Here is a 24,912-nt window from a genome sequence, read left to right on the forward strand (position 1 = left end):
TTTTTTAAAAGCAAAACCATCAGCATAACTCTACACACACCTAGACAGGGTCTGCAGGTCACAGGTCTGAGATGTAGTTTGGATCCACTGTCCTAAGATGTCCTTGGGGCCTGGGAACCAGCCTGACTCATCTGTCTTCCCAGGCCCACCCAGCCCGGGCACAGTAGGTCAGTGAGTTAGAGGGTCCCTCTCCAGCCAGGCTGAATTCTGCCTTGGCCTGGGGTCACATTCAGGAGGTCTATCGTAGGGATGAAGGCAAATGAGCGTGCGGAGCAAAGGGCTGTGTGGCCAGGCCTCTGACAGCTCACCTTGAACCTCTCCGAGGCAGACCTGGACATTGCGAGGCCTTTGGCTGTGAAGGGTAGTAAGACCACGGACAGCCGCATGGGATTCAGGGTGGCCACGGTGGTGAAGGCCTGGAAGAGGTGGAGAGGAAGCAGTGAGTGTCACAGCCTCGTCCTGCTCCCCCCACCCCCTGAGACCCCATCCCTGAGCTTCAAGCCACAGAGCCAGACCCTGCAGCTTCCAACAAACAGGTCCTTCATACGGCAGACGCCAAGCTGGTATTTCGGGGAGACTGGGAAAAGTGGGGGAAAGAGCAGTCATCTTAAAGTCGCTGACTGAAGGCCTGGTCGCTCTTGTAGCTTAGCTACTGGGTAATTCTGTGACTTGGACAGGTCACCCTCACCACAAGCTCAGTGTCCCCATTGGCATAATGCCCCAAATCCTAAAGGTGGTACAGGAATAGTTGGGAAGCACTGAAAAATTACATGTGAGAGAGCTTTGTCTACTGGAGACGTAGCTTTGTACTCTTATTGTTGTTAAAATCATATCTATTCTTATTTGCCTTAGATGCTCTTTTCTTTTCTAATATTTAAAATCTCCCCACGCAAAAAACAGAAATGTAGATCAATGGAACAGGATAGAAAGTCCAAAGATAAACCCACACACCTACGGTCAACTAATCTGTAACAAAGGAGGCAAGAATATACAATGGAGAAAAGACAGTCTTCAATAAGTGGTGCTGGGAAAATTGGACAGCTATATGTAATTAGAACACTCTCTAACACCATACACAAAAATAAACTCAGAATGGATTAAAGACCTAAATTTAAGGCCAGACACTATCAAACTTTTAGAGGAAAACATGGGCAGAACATTCTATAAATCCCAGCAATATCTTTTTTGATCCACCTCCTACAGTAATGAAAATAAAAACAATAATAAACAAATGGAACCTAATTAAACTTAACAGCTTTTGCACATCAAAGGAGACCATAAGCAAAATGAAAAGACAACCCACAGAATGGAAGAAAATATTTGCAAACGAATCAACTGACAAAGGATTAATCTCCAAAATATACAAACAGCTCATGCAGCTCAATATCAGAAAACCAAATAACCCAAACAAAAAATGGGCAGAAGATCTAAATAGACATTTCTCCAAAGAAGACATACAGATGGCCAAAAAGCACATGAAAAGATGCTCAGCATCACTAACTATTAGAGAAATGCAAATCAAAACTACAGTGAGGTATCACCAGTCAGAATGGCCGTCATCAAAAAATCTACAAACAATAAATGCTGGAGAGGGTGTGGAGAAAAGGTAACCCTCCTACACTGTTGGTAGGAATGTAAATTGGTACAACCATTATGGAGAACAGTATGGAGGCTCCTTAGAAAACTAAATATAGAACTATGATATGATCCAGCAATCCCACTCCTGGGCATATATCCAGAGAAAATCATAATTCGAAAAGATACATGCACCCCAATGTTCATGGAAGCAACCTAAATGTCCATCGACAGATGAATGGATAAAGAGATATGGCACATATATACAATGGAATATTACTCAGTCATAAAAAAGAATGAAGTAAAGTCATTTGCAGGAACATGGATATTATCATACTAAATGAAGTCTAAGTCAGACAGAGAAAGACAAATATATGATATCACTTATATGTGGAATCTAATTTAAAAATGATACAAATGAACTTATTTACAAAGCAGAAAGAGACTCACCAATCTTGAAATCAAACTTATGGTCCCCAAAGGGGAAACAAGGGGGAAAATGATAAATTAGGAGGTTGGGATTAACATATACACCCTGCTATATATAAAACAGATAACTAACAAGGACCTACTGTATAGCACAGGGAACTCTACTCAATATTCTGTAATAACCTATATGGGAAAAGAACCTGAAAAAAAATGGATATCTATATCTATATCTGAGTCACTTTGCTGTACACCAGAAACTAACACAACATTGTAAATCAACTACATTCCAATAACAATTTTAAAAGTAAAAGAAAAAAAAATCTTCCTAAGCATCAAGCCTAATCCATGCCTCACCCTCTCAGGAGACCTCCCCTGACTATGGCAAACCACCTTTGGCCCTCAGGATCCCAGAATGTGACCTCCTGGAGGTACCGTGGGGACCTTCCAATTCATGCCATTCATGGTCCATCTCCACCCACTCTGGGTCCAGCTTAATCTCAGTTCCAATGGAGCAGGAACGCTTTGGTCTAGCCTGGCATGGTGTGAGTGCAGCGTGACCCTAAAGTTCCACTGAGCGTTCCCCTTACACAGCCTGCCGTCCACCCACCAACTCGCCGGGGTGTTTCCCTGGTGTGTGCCGGGGCCTAGCAGAGGTGACTGCCGTCTGGAGTGCAGAGGAGCCCTTGGTTGCAGACTCTCAAATGCTCCCTCTCTTACTTCAGTGTGGTCTCCTGGCCTCCCTGGCTGGCTTCCAACCTCTCTAAGAGCAGCACTCTGTCCTATTCTCAAAGAATTGGATTCCTAACCTTGAAAGGCAGCTGCTGCTTCCCACGCCCAGGGTCAGACCACAAAAGAAACAGAAGAAGCTAGACTTTTGTATTTAAAATGCATTTTCATTTCCCTATTTTGGCATCAGAGGAACTCCCCACTTTAGGATTTTCAACTAGGATTTTCAATCTCAGCGTCGTCCAGGTGTTAACCACAAATTTCACCTCCCCTGCACCCCCAGATGACTCTTTCCCCTGCCCCACAGCTGCTATGCAAGGGATATCAGTTCCTCAGATGGACTGAGAAGGAAGAAAGCTCGAGACCCTAAAAGTCTGGAAGATCAAGATCAATTTGTATTATTCATTTGCAAAATCTTCAGACCTTTCAGCGGCCTACACTAGAAAAGGACACATGAGAAACCTCCCTGTCAATATGGGGGAGGAAACAAAGTACCCCAAACACTCACTACTGAAGCTGTGAGTTTCAGCCGTAAGCCTGTGTGGATGAGGAACGTCACTACTGAGGCCATGGAGGAGGCTGTGAACAAGGTGGTAGTGGTCAGGCTCAGGAAAAACCCACACTTCTCCAAGAGCTCCATTTCCTTTCTTCTGAGATCTGGAATTCATCACAAGAACAGCCTCCCAAGAGCACAGAGCAAGCCCCGGAACATGAAAGAAATCCCCAGAAGGTGAGAGGCTTGGCCTGCCATGACATTCCCAGACTCTGAGCAGAAAGCCAGAGTTTCTGTACCTTTAATGATTTTTGAAAATTGTTTCTCCCAGGTGTACATTTATTTTTTTAAGATTTTTTTTTTAAGATTTTTTTTTTTAAGACTGTTTTTTTTTTAAGACTGTGGTTTTTTTTTGTGGTACGCGGGCCTCTCACTGTTGTGGCCTCTCCCGTTGCGGAGCACAGGCTCCTGACGTGCAGGCTCAGCGGCCATGGCTCACGGGCCCAGCCGCTCCGCGGCATGTGGGATCCTCTCGGACTGGGGCACGAACCCGTGTCCCCTGCATCGGCAGGCAGACTCTCAACCACTGCACCACCAGGGAAGCCCAACACTAACAGTTTTTAAAGGCTCAGCCTGGGGTACATCCTGGGAACTGGGAGGACATCAGGTTAAGGTTAAAAGGACATCACTTCTTAGGGATTCAGGTTGGTAATTCCAAAAGACATTAATGAATCGATTCCTCAAAACTTTTGTGACTTGGAATGTCAGCTTTTATACACCGAACTAGGCAGTATATGTTGGGGAGGTAGCGAGTGGGCCAAAGAGTCTATAGCAAAAAAGAGAAAGGAGGAGGAGAAAAAGCCTCAGCTCCTGCCCAAAAATGCAGTTAGTAGTGGTAGTAGTAAAATGAATGGAATAGACTAGACTAGACTAGAATAGAAGACTATAAGCTGCTCTCTGGAATGTGGCTGCTAGTAGTAGTAGCAATAGTATAGAAAAATATAACTATTATTGGGCACAGTCTATGTGTGCAGGTATTTATTGACATTGTCACACCAACCATATAAAGCAGGTATAATCATTCCAGCTTTACAGGTGGAGAAGCTGAGGCTCAGAGTGGCAAAGTAACTTGTCCAGGGTCACACAGCTAGTAACAGGAGAGCTGTGAACCTGGTGTGTCTGTCTCCACTCTGCCACCCTGCCTCAAGCCTTCCTGCCTGGAGAAGGCATGACGAGCCCACCTGCCACATGCACATGTAGCCTCTTCTGGGTGCCTGGAGAGGTGACACCTCCATGGGCTTATTGTCTTATAGGCCATCAGCTTCTTCACCAGTGACATACACCGCCTGTCTGAAGGGGTGTACTATGGGCCCCTGGCCTTGCTCACCTACTCACAGCTGATAGCCTGCATCAGCACCTCCTGCCTCCCTCTTGGACCCACAGCGCTCATTGTCGTGCTTTGCTCTGTCCTGAGTTTCCCACTGGAGGTAATGTCTTCCTTTGCCACCCATTTGATGTTGGACATTCCCTAGAACTCCTAGGGCTCTGGAATCCAGGGTACTTCTCAGTGGGAATGTTGACTCTTGTTGACTGCTCGTTCCACTGCGGGTGAGATTCAGCTTCAATTCCTACCTCAGATGGTTCTCTGGCCACAATGCTGGCCTCATAAATAGGAGGTGCATCTTATGGGTGAGGTCCACCTCGTAGGTTTCTGTGATGGATTACCTGCTTCACAGACTTTCCTCAGTAGCCACCCTCTGTGTAAGATCTTGGTTCCTTCTTTTCTACCCAGAATGTGCTGATATAATAAAGCGGATAGCATTTAACATTGGCACAGTATAATGGGGGAAAGGAAGCAAATTTGCTGCCCACGATTCAGCTGAAATAAAATTGGGCAAAACAGGAAGTGACTCTTGGATTTGTGTGCTCTGAATTATTGAAATGGAGTGTTTTCCTCCCTCAGCTCAGGTACTCTGATCAAAAGGTGATTGTAGTCCTCCTGTACAGCACAGAGAACTATATATTCAATATCCTATGACAAACCATAGTGGAAAAGAATATGAAAAAGAATATACATATATATCTATAACTGAGTCACTTTGCTGTGCAGAGAAATTAACACAGCATTGTAAGTCAACTGTACTTCAATAAAATTTTTTTTAAAAAAGGTGATTGTAATTGGTAGAGAGTTTAGGGCTCCCAGAGGCAGAGGAGTCGTATTTCTGTTTAGTTAGTCATGGCTTAGCTTGGGACCCAGAAGAGAACGCCCCCCACCCCACCCCCACCCCAGGATGTGTGAGGCAGGTGCCCAAGGCATGATGGCGTGGAGAGGCTTCCATTGGAACCCTTCAGTAGAGACCCGGAACTGAGAGTCACAATGGATTCAAACAGTGCTGGATTAGACCCAGGTATTCAGTCCACAACTGGAGTTTACCTTTGGAAATACTCTCAGTTGCCACACTAATGCCAGGCCACACTTTCCTGCCCTTATAAAAGATGCTCTTGCTGCATCCCGACTGCAGATATTCCTGGCCAGAAAGGTTGTGAAGATACAGAATCATGCATCTGAGGTCAGCGACCAACCAGCACACCCGCGTGACCAGTGAAGTTCTCACATGCATTAAGTTAATTAAAATGTACACCTGGGACTTCCCCAGTGGCGCAGTGGTTGAGAGTCTGCCTGCTGATGCAGGGGACACGGGTTCGTGCCCCGGTCCGGGAAGATCCCACATGCCACGGAGCGGCTGGGCCCGTGAGCCATGGTCGCCGAGCCTGCGCGTCCGGAGCCTGTGCTCCGCAATGGGAGAGGCCACAACAGTGAGAGGCCCGCGTACTGCAAAAAAAAAAAAAAACCTGTTAGCGTTGTGGGACATAACTTGGTAGAGACACTCTGGAGGGCAATTTAACAGTATCTTTTAAAATTAATGATTGCACAAACCCCATGACCTGCCAGTTTCATTTCTCTGTTGAGAAACATTCTCCTGTGCTGGAGGAAGCACATATACAAGGATGTTCATTGCAGCACTGCTTATCGCAGCAAACCCAGAAACACCCTAAATGTCCATTGTTGGGGAAAGGTTAAAGCGTCCAAGAAGTATTGGATAATATTGATGTAAAAATCTCACCCCAAAATCTATACTCTACATTTTCTATTGGTAAAACCAAGTTGCAGAACACTTTGTAAAATGCAGTATCATTTATGGAAAAACACGCACACAAATACAATATGTTTTCTATGGGTAACTTGCATGTGTACCTAAATGTACTTTAAAAAGTTTGGAAGGTGATGGTAGTCACCTCCAGGCATAAGGGGGGTGATGAGATGTAGGGGGTCATCTATACTATTTTATTTTTTTTCCAAGAAGAATGTATTCAGGTGTTTTCAAAATTAATTTTAATATAAAATTTATGGGAGGGATTCCCTGGTGGCTTAGTGGTTGAGAGTCCGCCTGCCGATGCAGGGGATGCGGGTTCGTGCCCCGGTCCAGGAAGATCCCACGTGCCGCGAAGCGGCTGGGCCTGTGAGCCATGGCCGCTGAGCCTGCGCGTCCGGAGCCTGTGCTCCGCAATGGGAGGGGCCACAGCAGTGAGAGGCATGCGTACTGCAAAAAAAAAAAAAATTTATGGGGGCAGCTCTCTAGAAATCCTCATATGAGCAACTACTTCCATCCCCAGTTCCAAATGGGTCATGTTGTTTTCTGCTTCTGTGAAGATGTTTGGGGAAATTGGGCCTCACATACAGCAGGGACTTAGAACAGAGGCAAACAGAAAAGGAGCCAGGGTTGGCCTCGGTGCAGAAAGTCTCCTCAGTGAGGCAAGTGAGGGCACTGGTTCAGAGCCTGGAATTTGCAGCCAGGCTCTGCTGCTTACCAATCATGTGACTTGTACAAGTTTCATACCCTTTCCTGGCCTCAGTTTCCACCTCTGTGACAATGCGAACAATAAAGGAAACTACGCAAAGAGGGTCGTCAGAGGACCAACTGAGCTAAGTAAAGCCCCTGGGACAATGGCTCAGAGGAAGTTAGCAGTTACTGTGATGACTCTGCTGAGATGAACAGGGAGAAGGGCTGCTGTGAGTCCTGTAACTCCAGTCAAGTGCAGGAGGACAGGGCAGCCTCCTGCTTAAGCCCTAACAGAAATTAATGATACCATTTAACACACGAATCACCGGCCCCCTTCCACATACTTTACATGTAAATACTAACTCATTTTATTCTATGAGACAACAATTCTATAAGGCTGGCCCTATTATTATCCCACAGCTCCAGAGAGGCTGAACAAGTTGCCTAAGGTCACAGAACTAATAAAATGGTGAAGAATAACAATAATGATGATAACAATAAATATCTTATATTTGTTAGCATTTGAATTAGAAAAAGCATCTACTCGGTGCTTATTAATGGTTAATACAGCAGACATTATTTTGGACATTTTCCTGTGTAATTTGGATTCTGGGCTTTTCCAGGGATAGAGTAGTGAATCTGAAATGGTTCGTGTCTTTGAAGGGGGCTCATTTGAGTGGAACAGCCAGATTTGTGCTTGGTGGGGAGTGGGGGCAGAGGGTGGGATCTAGAGACACTATCATGAAGGAGAGGACGTCTCAGCTGGGCCTTGAAGGATGAACAGAATTGTAAAGGGCAGGGGCAGTGATGTGAGCAAAGCTGCCAGGGGATGGACATGTCTGGTCTATCTGGGGACTGTAGGTTTAGCTCCACCAGGCTGGGAGGGTGGAAGCCAACCTAGGACTAGAGGAGGGGACACAGAAGGAGATGAGGCAGGAAAGTTGCTGATGCCAGATCACAAAGGAGTTTGGCTTGAGGGTAAAGAGCCAAAGCAGTAGTGAGTTTTCCAAAAATTAAAATGTGTGTTTCAATATAAAAGTAATCCATGCTCCTCAAGGAAATTGGTAAGCAGTAGAAAAATAGGGAAAGTAAAATTAAATATAGAAAATTCCAATATCCCCCCCATGAGTCTGGGCCATAGTTGGTCATATCTTTCTTCAATCTCTGCCATTGTTTGTCAGTGTTATGCTGTAGGGAGCCCCAGACAATAACAATAACCAGGCCTGTAAGCATTCCTCCTCTGCAAATAAGAAAATTAATACTGAGAGGGTTTAATCTCTGCTCGCTCTTCCCTAGATTTCCCTGAGCTACCAAGTCCTCCCATACCTTCTTCCCCAGGTTGTCTTGAGGGGATATGCTTTCTGTTGTGCCTCTACTCAGGATTTGCGCCTTTTGGTTCACTGCTGTATCCCCAGGGCCTAGAACAGGGCCTGGCCCAGAGTAGGCCTCAGGAACTATTTGTTGAATGGATGGATAAATCCTCTCTAAGGTTCTGAATACAACTGGCATCCCCCTGGGTTGTTGTTGAACTGCCCTTACGACCCCAGAGGCAATTGTTGATGGTTATCAACATTCACCCTGGGAATGATTTCCTTTCTCTTTCTTCCTTCTTGCCTAACTCCCTCTTCTCCCTCCCTTGGCCTCCAGGAAAGTGATGTCTCCAGGAGAAGGAAGAAACTACCAACTCGCCTCCACGTGCAGCCTCATCACTTACCTCTCCCATGGTGATGTGTGTTAAAGACTTCAATCGTATCAGCTTCTCAAAGGCAAAGGGGAAGACAGCTGTACGAAACCTGTTGCCAGTGTGCTGGTTGATGACCCAGCATGAGCACATGCTCAGAGACTTCAGACACTCGGTGACAAAAAGGGCAAAGCAAAGCCCTACTCCATAGGCAATGTTCCCCAACCGTTCTTCAGTATATTCCAGGATCTTTGGTATAACCAGCATCTAAAAGGAAACAGGAGTTTGGATCATTCAGACTTCCCAAGCCTGCTTTCAGGCAACACCAACCCAATATGCACCATGTGTGAAGTCCTCAAGTCAAGGGAGGGGGCTTATTGAATGATCACAACTGACTCAATCCTAATCCTGCACTCCAGAAGGTTGCAGTCCAGTCGGAGGAGGCTTAGGAGTTCAACTGACCCAGATCAGAATCCCAGCTCCACCACCTCGTAGCTGGTCCTAAAACCAAGCAGGATCCTGTGGGACTCCTGGACACAGAAGCCTTTCTGTGTCCCCCGTTTCTTGTTTGTAGGAAATAGGCTTCAGCCTCCATGACCTTCCCTGAGTTCCAAAGGGTGAGTTCAAACAGTTGCTAATCAGGGAAGGAAGGGGATACAGAGACAAGGGAGGAGCAGCCAAGAAACAATAGTGCAGCCTCGGGGCAGGTCCTGGTTCCACCTCAAGGGATACACATAGCAATATCTTTGAGCTCTTCTGCAGAACTAAAGTCCCCAACAAATGGAAGATGTTAACTACTTGATGAAGCATTCTTCATTCCAGAGAGATGGTCACAGTTAGACAACCTTGAGAACCACAGGAGCACCTGAGGCCAGATTAAAGGAATGCAGGCCCTGCACGTACCCTGATCCTTGTCAGCAACCTCGCCCTTGAACCATTGCTATAAAACTCCTCACCAAATCCCCCCCAAAAGGGACACACAGTTTTGAGGGCATTAGCCCACTGTGTCCCCCTTTGCCTGGCAAAGCAATTAAAGCTCTTCTTTTCTACTTCTCCCAAAATTCTGTCTCCGAGATTCAATTAGGCACTGGTGCATGGAGGCAGTTTCAGCATCAGTCCCGACAGGAAACAGAGGACACAAACAAACGGGGTAATTCAGGAGTTAATAACAAGACTATTTACAAAGGTGTGGGCAGAACTGAGGAAATTCAACAGGGATGGAGAAGCACCCTGGAGCTAGCAACAGCTGGGAACTAAGGGGAGGAGACAGGGTGAGGTTACTGAAACCCAGAAGGAGAAAGTCATACAGAAAGGCCCCCTCATTTTCGGATCTGGTCACCAACCGTCCAGTGACAGGAAGGGAGGCAGTCAGAGCAATAAATATCTTGCCCTCACTTTCTCCTTCCCTCCAGCCTCCCGTTAGAATCTCCCACTGGTCCAATCCAACCAGAAGCCAGAAGCAGGGGAACCCCATTGATGTGATCCATAAAGGTCACACATTAGGGGCACGGGGCGGTGCAGAGAAAGGTGGAGAGTGGATCTGGAGGGACAAATGGAGAATATGCAGCACACTAACTGTCACCCAAGTCACTTATCTCTGTGTCAGCTGTTGCTTCCTCCTAACTTACCTCCATCCTTCCCTGAGCTGGTAACAGCGCCTCAGTTTTCTTCTGGGGAGACTCTCGCCTGCCCCAATGCACGCAGTCTAGGCTGGATTGTCAATCAAAATGCTCCACTGCCGGCCAACAGGTGAGCACGTGACCCCAGCTGGGACAGCCAGACTCGCTGTCTGCAGTGAGAATCTTGGGCTGAGGAGCTGATAGGAAATAGCGAGCCCATTCAGCCCAACCATGGTACATGGAGGAGACCTACATGCCCAGAGCTGCTCAGCCATTTCTCAAAGCAGCTCGTGTATACTGAGCTGGGCCGAGTTCTAAGTGTTTTATATGCTTAACTCATTTAATGTCATCCTACGAGGCAGGTAATTTCGGGCTCTCCATTTCACATGTGAAGGTTTCTGTGAGGACTACGGCTGAGAGTGTCATGGGGTTCACGAGGAAACCAAGGCACAGAGGAGGTAAACAAATTGCCCAAAGTCACCCAGAAGTTAAGTGGCAGAACTAAGGTTCGAACCCAAGCAGTGGCTGCAGAATTCACACTTCTAACTACTACTAGCTCCACTGTCCCCAGAAAGTCTTCATTTTCTGAGCAGCAGCTGAGAGACAAAGGCATCCCCAATTCTTGGCATGGATTTCAACATGCTAACCTCCAAGGCCTGGAGTCCCGAAACCTCCCCAAGCCTGCCACTTACTGGCCCCAGAACACTCGCGGCAGAGAAGCAGCAGTCCTGGAATCTCAGCATCGCTTGAAGCACTGAAGCTTTGTCAATTCCATGCCCTGAGACTTCTTCTTCCCAAAGGAGACGAAACCTTGAAAAGAGGAAAATTGAGGCAAATGAAATCTCTTTGTATGTGTCACCCAATTGTCCTAGTTCTTGCTAGTCTAGGGTTTTGGTCACAGAAATAATCAAACATAACACAAATAGAGAGAACAGTATAGGGTATCTCCCCAGATATGCATTCCCCAGCTTTAAGAATTATCAACATTTGACATTTTTATTTCATCTCTCCTCCCCTCCACTTTTTTTTTTTGCTAGAATATTTCAAACAAATCCAAGAGATATCATTTCATCTATAAATGCTTCAGTGTGTGTCTCTTCCAGATAAAGCCTTAAAAAAAACCCATAGTAACCATAATAACAATAGTTATGAATTAATAACTATTCATTATTAGTAACTATTAATTAATAGTTATATATTAATAACATAGTAAGAATAATTCCTTAATGGCATTTAATCCAACTTTCTCTAATTATTTCAAAAATATGTTCTTACAGTTGGTTTGCCTAAATCAAGATCCAAATAGGGTCCACTCATCGCAGTTAAAAGGCAGATCTGACAGGCCCCTTGCATCTCACTTTAATCTGTAACAGTTTCCCTTCCTCTGCATTTTCTGCCATTTACTTGTCAAAGAAACTGAGTTATTTATCCTGTAGAGTTTTCCACATTCTGGATTTGACTGATTGCATCCCTGTGGGTCTGTCTAACATAAATTTCTATTCCCTGTGTTTCCTATTAAACCGCTAGTTAGATCTAGAGGCTTAATAAAATTCAGAATTCATGTCAGCTGGCAAAAATACTTAATGGGTGATGTAGTGTATGTCCTTTTGCATCACATCAGAAGACGTACAACGTTTGCTGTCCCACTTTTAGTTATGTTAAGCTTGATCAGTGAGTTAAGTGTGTCAGCCTGATTCATTCATTGCCCAGTTCCCCATCACTGATGATCGTTGCCTACATCCACTTCCAACAGGACTGGCAAAATGGTGACTTGTCTAATTCTGTCATTCCTTTTCTATTTAGTAGCTCGAATTTTTTCTGTAAAAAGTAACTTTCCCTCATCAACTATTTTGTTACCCTGAATTACAGTAGGTTGAGGAAACCGCCTAAGGCTTTGAATAATGTCATTCTTCCATTTTATACGCAAATTAAGATTCATAAAACCCAGAACTCTGACCTCCAAAAAGTGCCCTCATTTATTTCAAAGTCCCCCAAAGGGTGCCCCAGTGTTGGATCATCCAACCAAAAGTGCATCCTTATTTTGACATCCCAAGCTAATGATGCCTGGGAGGTTTGTGCTACACCAGCAAAACAGAAACACCAAAAACATTTCGTTTGGGTTTCAAAACATTTCATTTTTTTCCAGAGAAGCATCAAAGAACTTATCATGAAAAAAATTAAAATTATGTTGACTTTCTTACACTTCTTTTTTATTTTGAATTATATTTGAGGCAGGAACAGGGGACTGGACAATAGTCATTGTGATATTCAAGGCTTCCAGCGTCTTAATCTGGCCCTTGGATGCCTCCCATGCATCTGCAAGGCAATCTGTCAGCTGCAGGCACCGTGCTGGCATCGGCCCTTGGACTTCCTGGCTCCTGCGCCCCTATGTCCGGTTCCACTGTCTGGAAAGCGGTCACCACTGCCCATGATGAGAACATCAAGGACTATGCCAAGGGACTCCAGATGCTCCCGGAAGGTGCTACTCCTTAGACTGCGAGAGCACGGTGGACAGAACAGCCTCCCTTGTTTGGCCGCCCTTTGCTGCCAGGGCCTGACAGCAGCACTGTTTTTGCATCTTCTCAAACAGCTCTGTCAGCATCTGGGTCTCATTCTCTGCCCAGAATCTCACCAAGTCTCTCATGGCAAGCAGTTCTAGCCCTTTCTACTCTTTACCCTCCAGCCATGGATACTCATGCCTAGCCTAAAACCAGAAGGGAACCAATACTCTGAGAATCTTTCTGTCCTACTTTCTTTTACCTGCAATCAAAACTCCAGGCCTCTTCTTTCTTCCTGAGTAATGAAAACTACACCATCCCATGTCCGCCTATGTGGACCAGATAACTTGAACAGCCTGGGCCCTAGCTCAACCAAGCAAAAATGTCCCCCCGGACACCTGTCTGTGTTGGAGGCTTCTATTGCTTGTAGATGATATTACTCAGGACAGGCCGTGGAGCCACATCTCCTCATTCCAGCCCTAACCCCACACATAACACAATCCACAGAGACAACAAGCTCTAGAGTTGTTTCTATTGATATTTTGACTAAGCAAATCCAAGTTTTCCGTAGCCTGCCCACAGCTCTCCTAGCAACTCTATCAATTTCTGGCCATGATTATTAGACTTAGATTCAAGAGACTTGGTTTCAAATTTCACCTCCTCCATTCATTAGCTATGTGATTCAGGGAACATCATTTCATTTCTCTTCATCCTGGTTCTTCACTTGTAAGTTGGGGAAAATAATATCTGCCCTGTTTATTTCATAACCCTATTGTGATGGTCAAAGAAGACAATGGATGGGAAAATGCTCTGTAATTGTAGAACAATAAAAGTGTGAAGAATTATGAGGGTCCTAAGGATGAAGGTGATGGTGGTGATTGATGATGGTGACAGTTTGTCAGCATATCCTTATAGAATCCAAAGCCCTTTTGAAGGATTAGGGAAGACACACCCCAGAACGCCACCTGTTAAATGGAGAACATATAGAAAGAGACCCCTCTAAAGGTGTGAATGCATAGATAATTACCTTTCCAAAGAAACATCCAAAAAATGGAGTGATTGCAAAAGTGTTGGCAGTCAGGCCTTGTGGGTTATAGAATTCAAAAGGCAGCATCAGTGAACAGGAAGTGAAGGGAAGTAAATCAGGAGATCTCAGGCTTCCCTGGTGGCGCAGTGGTTGAGAGTCCGCCTGCCGATGCAGGGGACGTGGGTTCGTGCCCTGGTCCGGGAAGATCCCATATGCCGCGGAGCGGCTGGGCCCGTGAGCCATGGCCGCTGAGCCTGCGTGTCTGGAGCCTGTGCTCCGCGACGGGAGAGGCCCCAACAGTGAGAGGCCCGCGTACCGCAAAACAAACAAACAAAAAAAAAGAATCAGGAGATCTTGTCCTCACAATGGTTAGGGAAGAACAAGCAAGCTAACATTTAACTGATCGCCTGTTATGCATCTGGCATTTTCCTACATGCTTTACACTGAATCTATTACCTCTTGATTCTTACAACAATCCTATGAAGGACCATGAGGTTAATTTTTTATAATTTACTATTTTATATATAGAAACATGGGACCCTGAGAAGTTAAGTAACTCATCTGACATCATAGCTGGTAAAAGGTGAGATTCCCACCAGTATCTGACATTATCCAAAAGGTGCTCCCTGGAAACTTTTCTTTTTTTTTTTCCCGAGTAAGTCTGAGAAGCAATGGGTCAAAGTTTAACCAGTTTCTGTATTCTCAGTGTCTTCACTACACTGATTTTCTTTATAAATCTCTGAGACCTGGAGACAGCATGCAACAGTTCACAAGCTCCCTGATCACTGAATGCTTTTTTCAGGGAGGCTCTGAGGAGACCACCATTTCCTGGAACACATTTGGAAAATGCCATCTACACCTGGGGTATCTCATAAGCAGCTAGAGGTAGTAACATGAGTACAGGACGTTTCAAATCACTCATTTTTCCCCCATACGATCTTCCTATCACCTTGTAAGGTGGGTGGTACCGGAAATTTAATCCCACAACTAGTTAGTGGTGGCTCAAGGATTAAGAACCTGGGCCACTCACCAGAATTTAATCATCAGTGACACAGATAAATGCTTGATCCACAAAAAAAAGGCAAAAGGGACAAGAAGCAGAAATTTCTAACTTCTCAAGAGTCCTGGGCCCCCAGGCAAACCTGATAAAAGATGTGAATTCTTGTTCAAAAAAAAGAGCTCTAGCCCATACATATAAAATATGTAAATTATTTCTTAACTCCACATTAAAAACCTCCAGACTAGAGTGCGGCCTCATGCTACAAAGGGAGAACTGATATATTTTGGCTGTCTGGGGATGGACCACCCCTAAACACACACATTTAAGCGACTCTGGTCACCATCCACCAAGACATGGTCTTTAACCAACCCCACTGGCTTGCCCAACGTGACTTTACCTTTTGGCATTTTTGGCTGAGGCATCATGTACTGACATCTGGGGGATGGTGTTCTCATCTAAGCGTTTCCGTAAACCTTGGACCATGACTGGGCTGAACCATGACAGCGTGAGGTAAGAGAACAGGCCAGCATCATCCGGGGGCTTGGGCGCAGGAAACCTAGCAGAGAAGTCACAGGCAATGTGGTCACAGCAGGATGTAGGCGCCAGAGGTAGACAATTAAGTCAAGGGCAAGATTTGGAAGGGATGAGTGATAACTATGTAAAAACCACAGTGTGGTCATCTGGATAGACAAAAAATTATTTTTTTTCATGACTATTATTTGTGATAGTTAAAAACTAGAAATAACAAAACACCCATCGATAGGGGAATGATTTAAAAAGAAAGAAAACCAGTATGGTACATCTTGTTCCGTATCATAGAAAACAGTGCAGAAGGGCCTAAAAATAGAGATGATCTACATGTAGAACATGGAAAGAGCTCTGAGAATATTAAGCGAGAAAAAAAAGCCACTTGCAGATGAAGAAATTTATTTAGTATATTTTTACTTATATAAAAAAGGAAAAAATAAGGGAAGGCAGACAAAACAATATATATATCTATTTTACATACAATATATGTCAAATTGTATGACAATTTATATCAAATCATTAATAGTGTTTGGGATTAGAATTGGCAAAGAAACAGGAAAAGAGATTCTCGTTGTTTAAAGTTTTCTGTTTTACTTATATAACTTCCACAAAAACAATAAAAATGAAAAAAAGTAAATAAGAATGATTCACAAATACAAAAATAATGATTGGATTAGTGTGTTGAGATAGTGCGCAATTTCTACTTTTTTTTTTTTTTTGGCTAAACCTCGTGGCATGTGGGATCTAGTTCCCTGACCAGGGATCCAACCCAAACCCCCTGCATTGGAAGTGTGGAGTCTTAACCTCTGGACCACCAGCGAAGTCCCAATTTCTATTTCTTTTTTCAAAATTGTCTTTAATGCTAAATAATTCAATATGAAGAAAATTCAAATCTTTTTTTTTTTTTTTTTTGCGGTACGCAGGCCTCTCACTGTTGTGGCCTCTCCCGTCGCGGAGCACAGGCTCCGGACACGCAGGCTCAGCGGCCATGGCTCACGGGCCCAGCCGCTCTGCGGCATGTGGGATCTTCCCGGACAGGGACACGAACCCGCGTCCCCTGCATCGGCAGGCGGACTCCCAACCACTGCGCCACCAGGGAAGCCCAAAAATTCAATTTTTAGAAAAACATTTGGGGAGAAAGACATGAAGGCAAAAATGCAAAACTCGTGGGATGTTCTTTGTTTTTGGCTATGGCCTCTTTTCTCCATGTTCTGGCCTTTTACATCCTCCCGGCCCGTCAGTAACCATGGTTGTACATTCTGGGCAATGCTGGCCATGCCTTTGCCAGACATGTTGGAGAGAGAAGGACTGATGGGAAGATGAGACATTGCAGCAGATGTATGGGGCCATCTGTGATCACAAGAATAGGGCCAGAACTGATGAGCTGGCGCCGATATTCCAAAGGCTCAGCAGAAACACTGTCACTCCAAGATAAGGCTGCCCAGGTAAACTCAAGCACCAAGGTTCTTCGTGCTGGCGGAGATAAGATGCATTCGGTGGGTAACAACCTAGGTAGTATTGATAGAAGCTCAGATTTAAAAAATAGGAATACCAGTGCAGTTTGTTTGACAGCTCAAATGTGGGAGGGAAGAGGGATCTGTAAATATGAAACAGGCTCCTGGTGATGAAACGCTGAGGAATCAGACTAGAAGTGTCATGGTCCTGTCAATATATGATGCATAAATGAACGTGTGCGTGAATCTGTGGGGGGCCCTGAAACCATGGGTGTATAAATCAGAAAGTCATTTGGTGATGGTTACTTTAAACTATGGTTTGTTAGAGAAGGCTCCATGAATTTCTTAAACTCAAGTTTAAGGGTAACATCATAGGGCATGTTACCCTTAAACAGCCCTTTCAATGGCTGCCCATTTCTCTCAGAATGAAGACGAATGTACTTAATGTGGCCTGTGGGGCACACATGGTCCCCCAGCGCCTGCCCTCTGCCTGCAGCTCCATCTCGTGCCACACCCACTATCACACAGGACTCTCCAGAGACACTGGCCTCCTTCTCAGTTCCTGGACACATACATCACTGTGTTCCTTCCACCACAAGGCTAGGCCTTTGCACGTGCTGTTCCCTCTGCCCAGGTCATCCTTCCCTCACTCTTGCCTAGTAAATTCTTGTTCATCCTCCAGGTCTCAGCTTCAGTATCACTTGGAACTCATCACATTGTCGCTGTTTCCTTGTCCCTCACGCCCCATATTTCTTCACAGCACCTTCCTCAAACAGCTGTAATCATATGTTTATCTTTGAGCCTACGAGCTTACTGTCATTCTTCCCAATATGAGGTTGGTGACGGGCAAGGATCCTGTCTGTCTCACTCACTGTTATCCCCCCACCGTCTAGCACAGTGCCTGGCACGTGTAGGTGCTCAATGAATCCTTGTTGACTGACTGAATGAGTGAAGGTGCTGGCTGTGCTTCCCTGATGTGACTCAGGCTTCTCAGGAGGTGTTTGGCTGTGTTGCGTGACAGGACGGTGTTGGGATATGATTATGTAGCCTTTGGGAGGGATCCAGGTGTGAGGCTCTGAGGATCACTGCCCTGGAGGGTACCAACCCTTAGTCCCCCTTCAGGACTCACTTTGGCTTCGGAGGGAAGGGAATCATGGTTCTCCAGGCAGCATCATACTTCCCCATCTCTGGTGCCTCAGGCTCCCTCACCTGCTGGCTCCAGAGGCTGTCTTCAAGAGTGAAAGTTTTCTTGGGAAAGATAAAACAAAAGCACATCAGTTTCAGACTTCACAAATACCGTCCTGAGGGAGTGAGGGACCAGCCACCCAAGGAGGGTGGATCTTTCCCCATCCAGCCTTCTAGAGAACGGCTGTCAGAATCAGATAGAGAAAGACAAATACTGTATGATCTCACTTATATGTAGAATAAAAAAACACCTACCCAAACAACAGCGAAACAAAAAGCCTGCTTGCTGGGTGCCAGAGCTGGGGGGTGGGGCGGGGAGGATAGGCAAAATGGGTGAAGGTGGTCAAAAGTACAAACATCCAGTTATAAGTCATGGGGGTGTGATGCACAGCGTGGTGACTATAGTTAATAACACTGCATCGCACATTTGAAAGCTGCTAAGAGAGTAGATCTTAAAATTCCTCACAAGAAAAAAAATATTTGAACTACGTGTGCTGATGGATACTGTGGTGACCTTTTCATAATATATACAAACAGCAAATCATTACGTTGTACCTCTGAAACTAATATGATGTTTTATGCCAATTATATCTCAATAAAAATAAATAAATAAAAGAAAGGTTGCCAGGCAGGGAATGAGCAATGGGCTCAGAGTCAGAAAAACCAGGTCCCAACTCTGGCTCTGCTCCACGTTGGCTGGGTGACTCTGAGGGGGTGTCACTCCACCTCCCTGGGCTTTTATCTGTCGATAAACACTGTAGACAAGAAGAAAGGGCACTAATTTTAGTCATCCACAGAATGCAAGACCAAGTCACCCTCTGAGGGTAAACTACTAAAAAGTAATCAAGAAGTAAAAAAGTTAATCTGAAGACATTACATGTTACCCTTTTGACAAAGTGGGAAACAACTAAAATGAAAAAGATATATCATTTCTAGGACTTCATATAGAATAAATAACACTCTCTTGAAAGCACAGCAAGGGATCTATGGGAAGAGATTCAGAATAGTGGTTACTTCAGGCAGGGAGAGCTGGGAAATGGGATGCGTGGAAGACCAGTAGCTGGATGTGATTGTTAGGGTAGGAGCTGGTGAGTTGGTGATGGGTTTATTGGTGCTTATTATATTATTATAGGTAAATACATAGATAAATAGATGTGTGATAGAGAGACAGACAGAGAGATAGAGAGGGATAGTGGCAGAGAGATGTATGAACCATGAATGTGTATCATGACCAAGGATTATGATTCATCTAATTGTGGAAGCCTGAGTTCCATTTAAAAAAAAAATCAAAGTTGAATAAATATAGGACAAAATTCTTTGACCTAGTTTATGACCATTGAGAATATCCTGTCAACTCAGTTTCCTGGTGTTTTGATGCAAAGGAGATCTACTTACATAGCTAAGTCCTGAAACCATGTCATCATCTACATCCAAGCCGAGATTCACAAGGTCACCAGAAGACCTGGGGACCCAGTGTATCTTCCTTCTGGTCATTTTCAGGTGTCCTGCCGATTCTTTGTTTCCCAGAATCAGAGAATCTGAAAAGGCGACAGGTAGGAGCAGATTAGATAGAGCCCTAAGCAGCCAGGAGAGGGGGGCTATCACCCAGCAGCGAGTGTACTGAGGGCCGTTGTCACAGCACCTGCTCTTCCTTCGGCTCGGAATGGGCTTGGGTCCCTCTCTTTAAACATCTACTTGGGTCTCAGCCCAAGATCACCTAGGGAAACCTCAAACCACCCATTCCCAACCCACATCCTTGGGCCAGGTCAATCTTCTTTAATATATTCAAGGCCTGCTCCTAAAACCATGCTTCTTCTTTTATCCCAGTTTGTAATTGTCCATTTAGGTGAATCACTGATTTTTTAGAGTTCATTTCCTGCACTAAACAGAGATCCTCACGAGGGCAGAGACATGTCTACTTTGCTCACTATTAAATCTCTGGGGCCTAGGGATCTCCTAGGAGGAGAGCATGCGCTCAGTAAATAAGTGGTGAATGGATGAATAAATAAATGAAAGAAATGTGATTTTGCCATTCTCTGACTTGGTTTTCACAGACTCAAGGGAGTGGATCTGGGCACAATTTAGGAATTTTAAATAACTAAAAATATATTAATTTGCTTTTCATTTTGCCTTTGTGAACATCTGATTCATTCCCAGAACATCCATGTGCCTGGGGCAGGAGCGGGGTGGTAATTAGTAATATTTCTGAAGGAATAGAAAGAGAAAGAAAATGTACAACAGGGCTGGCATTGTGGGGTATGATGGGTGTCTCACAGGGCCCCGTACTCAGAAGGGCTCCAGGCTTGGTTTAATGCTCTGCCCGTCACCATCATGAAATTCTTCATAATTTGAACAAGGAGTCCCACAATTTCATTTCGTACGGGGTCCTGCAAATTATGTAGTCAGTCCTGGTGTTCAGATACAGCTTTTGACATTCAAGTATTGGATTCTGCTTCAAGTAAACAGACCTAAAGACTAGCCTATTCTCTTGGGAGCAGATTCCCTAAATTGCTTTATTCCATTCCTTCCCATCTCACTTCCTTTTAGCAAATCACACCCAAATCTGGTGAACTCAGTTTCCGGAATTCTCCTATAGAGCCTACAAGATAGACTCCTGGGCTTCCCTGGTGGCGCAGTGGTTGAGAGTCCGCCTCCCGATGCAGGGGACGTGGGTTCATGCCCCGGTCTGGGAAGATCCCACATGCCGCGGAGCGGCTGGGCCCGTGAGCCATGGCCGCTGAGCCTGCGCATCCGTCAGGAGCCTGTGCTCCGAAATGGCAGAGGCCACAACAGTGAGAGGCCTGCGTACCGCAAAAAAAAAAAAAAAAAAAAAGATAGACTCCCCAGCCATGGCACCAGGCCATAAGGTATACAGTTGGCCCTCTGTACCCACATGTTCCGCTATCAGGATTCAACCAACTGACGATAGATAACATTCGGAAAAAACAACCCCCCAAAACCAGAATGTTCCAAAAAGGTAAACTTCAACTGGCACAGGAAACTATTTACATAGCATTACATTTACAGCTATTTACATAGTATTTACATCTTATTAGGTATTATAAGTAATCTAGAGATGACTTAAAGTATATGGAAGGATGTTCTTAGATTATATGCAAATACTACACCATTTTATATAAGGGACTAGAGCATCCTTGGATCTTTGTATACACAGCGGGCCTGGAACCAATCCCCCCTCTGAACTGAGGGGCAACTGTACAACTGTGATGGTAGCAGTGGACCTTCCAGGGGTGATGGAAAATTAAAAAGAAAAGGAGGGATGTCAGGTAAGAGAGGCTGTCACATATTTCTTGTTTAAGACTGTGGGAAGAGTCCAGTTTCTGGCTGCTAGGAACCAGCCTAGGACACACACACATTAAAGTGAAATTGGCATGATTCAACGGAAGGAGGCCCTGGGGGTAGGACCATGGTGTACTGGTGTGCAGTTTATTCACTACACAAAGGTTCTCAGTGGAGGGAATGGGGAGGGGGAGGGGAGGCAGCAAATTCCAGATTGCGAGTCATGCACCCTGGCAAGGGGCTGTGTCCTCGGTCTCAGTAGTGTGCTGGTAAACGTGTGTATCTGTAACTAACCTGTGGCTCCAATTGGTGTAGTTCCAACATAACTGTTACTTGACATTTTGGTTTACCTTAATGAGTCTCTTTGCTGAAGAGTTTTCAAATACTGAAAGAATATTTTCTCATTTGTTGTGCTCTTCACAATGTAATGGCTACAAGCACCACACACTTGTTAATCTGCATTATTAACACTTCCTGAATTTATTTCTTAAGTCTAGACAATCAGTAAAATAATAAAACAAGCCCAGATTTGTAGCCTTTGCTGATTTTTGTGGTGTAAATAGTCCCATCCTGGATGATTTCAAGCTACCAACATGTTGGGAAGAGAGGCGCATCAAGAAATCACTGTACGGTTATCTCCAGGATACAAGTACAGTAGATGTAAATAACCTCGAAAGTATAAATAGTAAAATGTAGTGAAATAATTAGGAAATGACAGATTTTTGAGTATTACCTTTGTCTTTGATATTATTAATTGTAAGTCTATATAATTTAATTTTAATGTTTGTGTTTAACAACTGGGTTCTCAAAATTCCTGAAAATTTGAGAGTTTGTTCTTATGAACTAGCATCTTAAAATGGTAAGCCTAAACATTTATGTTCTGCTAATTAACCAGCAAGTAGGGGCTCATGAGGAAGACCAGATTCTTAGAGAACAAATACAGAAATTAGATTTTTCCCCACCTTTCAGTTATATTATGATTTGCCAACTGGTTTATTTATACACACCTGCAAAGAGATACAATGAGAGTTTTAAAGACGTGAGACCTTATAGAAATACAGAAGTCATCCAGGAAACTAGCAACAGGGAAAAGTAAAGCAAATGAAAATGAAGGGAACGCAAATGTGTGTAATGGTTATGCTTGCAGAACACAAATTGCTCATCTCAACATAACTGGAACTCAGCCACATATTGGCTTGAGCTGCCTTCCATGTCTATGAGGCCCACTTCCGCTTCCTTGAATGGCCGGAGGAACACCCTCCAGAGTTTTCTTTGGCATCCTAGAAAAGTTCCCTGGCCTCCCACCTTCCTCTCAAGAAGATAGAGCTGATGTTTCTTCATTCTAATTAGGGGCAAGCTCATCACTGTGGTCAGGCAGCGGGGCCAGGACAGGACTGGGAGTAAACCAGAGAGGAAACAGATGCTTCCAGCCCTGTGCTCCCTGATCCCCAGGGGGCCAAAGTCATGATGAGTTTAGACAGGGGCCATTTGCATATGGGGAAACAGCCTGTGTACAGGAGGGGGGCCCTTGGAGAAAGGTAACTTTTTTGGAGGAGCTGATTTATTTCCTCATTGTTCTTACCACTTTCCCAGCAGGGTCTAGTGTCCAAGGCCAGAAGGGGCACCAGAGGGTAGGGGAGGTGCCCATGGCGAGGGGCAGAGGGCCGGAGAGCCAGGCCTGAAGAAGCTGAGATGATTAGACGGATCCCTTGCCTTCCCTGGGTAGCTGGGTAGCTTTCCAGGGGCTGGTTCTCAGAGCTCCTGGAGCCCCTCGCTGGCCGTGGCCGTCTTGTTGACTGCTGAATCCCTACAGCCCAGAACCTGGTCTTCTCTGTTCCAGAAACTGGGAAGCTCCTTCCCATCCTGGTCTTTGTCTGAATCCTAACCTCCGCTGAGATCACTCTCCTCTGAGCTCCCTGCAGAGCCTGGCCTTTCTCGTCATGTAGGTTTCAGCTCAAACACCACTTCTGCAGGGTCGCCTTCCCAGACCTCCCTCCCTCATCTTGTCCTCCTGTCTCTAGCACTTTCTACAGATTTTCCTATTAGATTTCCTTTACTTATCACTTTCTGAAATTGCCATTTCTTTGGGGGTTTACTTATTTTCTGCCTACCTCACTAGAATGTAAGCCCTTTGACACCAGGGGCCTTGTCTCTCTGTTTCGCTGATGCATCCGTGAATCTAGATTACTGCCTAGCACATAGCAGATGCAGAATAAGTATTTGGTGGATCAATGAAGGAAGTAGATGTAGAGCTGGTTAAAGTAGGAACCAGGAGAGCCACACGGTTGCTTAAGAGCTCACACTTAGATTCTTGATGCTTTCCCAAGTGGGCTGGCACCCCATCACAGAGATAGACTGATGGGATAGAAAGAAGGTGTTCATAAAGCAAGCAACTTAAACGTGGACCCGGTCCCATACCACACCTTCTACGGTGCAGAAGGGATTTGTATTTAAAAATAAATCCAGCTATTATTATGTGACTAGACACTCATATTGCTTGTTGTTGTTGGGGAGAGTGTATGTTAAAAGCATTAAACATGATCAAAAAATATACCACAAGGTTTATAAGATGGTTTTTGAAGTTCTTCAAAAAATGGGGCCTTTCCCCCTTGTCCTTGGGGAGGTCTTGGTGAAAAGGTAAGCTCTTGGGGAGATGGGCCATGCATTTTTTAATCTTATTTTTTTTACCCCTAGAGTCTATCAGGGGGTGAGGTACTCAGCCCCATCCAGAGAGGTGATCCAGAGCTTGCTGATTGGATCTAGAATCTCCTGCTACCAGCCCAACTGCTCTCTAGGCCCTAGCGGCTAGGGCCCTGGTCTAGGGAACATCCTTGATGACTGTTTCTCCTTCACTCGTCATGTCCAATCCATCAGCGTGCTCTGTTGAAGCTACATTCAAACATGGCTTGAATCCACTGCTTCTAGTCTGAGCCTCATCACCTCTTGCCCGGACAATCTCAGCCACCTCCTAACTGGCCTCCCCGTGTCTGACCTTAAAACCTTGCATTCCATTCTCCACACAGCAGCCAATATGACCTTTTGAAAACATAAGCCTGAAAAATTATTCCACAACCTGAAACTGCCTATGGCTTGCATAGGGTTTAGAGTAAGACCCAAACTCCTTAGCAGACTCCTTACCCCAACTCTTCACTCCTTATAGGGTCCTCTATAGCCTCCCCTCCCTCTTCTCTCCTGCTTCCCTCAGCAGGCCCCACCTCAGCAAATTCCAGGAGCAGTCTCCTCAAACATCCTACATTCATTCCAGCCACAAAGTCTTTGCAATCATTGCTGTTTCTGCCCGAAATAGCACCCGCCTTGGCACCCACCCCACGGCCTCTGCGTGGCTGCAGTACGGGCCTCAGCTCTTCAGTGAGGTCTGCTCTGACCATGTAAAGGGCGTATCGCCATCCAAAAGGATTTTCCTTGCTTATTTTCTGCTTCTCCCCCTAGAATGTTAGCTCCATGAAAGCAGGAACCTTGTCTGTTGTGTTCACTGATGTATCCCCAGCACCTAAAGTAATACCCAGTACATAGCAGGCCTTCAAAAAATGGTTG

General features: G+C 45.1%; 1 protein-coding gene across 1 annotated transcript in view; it reads right to left on the reverse strand.

Annotated features, from left to right (window-relative positions):
- LOC136140287 (ATP-binding cassette sub-family C member 11-like) overlaps nt 1-23,219 on the reverse strand; it is a 64,122-nt gene extending 40,903 nt beyond the window's left edge. Inside the window, exons 1-7 of the mRNA XM_065898361.1 lie at nt 22,940-23,219; nt 19,453-19,595; nt 18,002-18,120; nt 15,288-15,446; nt 11,058-11,175; nt 8,780-9,013; nt 309-416 (exon numbers count right to left, since the gene is read on the reverse strand). Coding sequence (XP_065754433.1) covers nt 309-416; nt 8,780-9,013; nt 11,058-11,175; nt 15,288-15,446; nt 18,002-18,120; nt 19,453-19,595; nt 22,940-23,219 — 1,161 coding nt within the window. The remainder of the gene's footprint in view (nt 1-308; nt 417-8,779; nt 9,014-11,057; nt 11,176-15,287; nt 15,447-18,001; nt 18,121-19,452; nt 19,596-22,939) is intronic.
- Between the last annotated feature and the right edge of the window lie 1,693 nt (nt 23,220-24,912).

The sequence above is a fragment of the Phocoena phocoena genome, chromosome 20 (assembly GCF_963924675.1).
Source record: "Phocoena phocoena chromosome 20, mPhoPho1.1, whole genome shotgun sequence".
Lineage (NCBI taxonomy): Eukaryota > Metazoa > Chordata > Mammalia > Artiodactyla > Phocoenidae > Phocoena > Phocoena phocoena.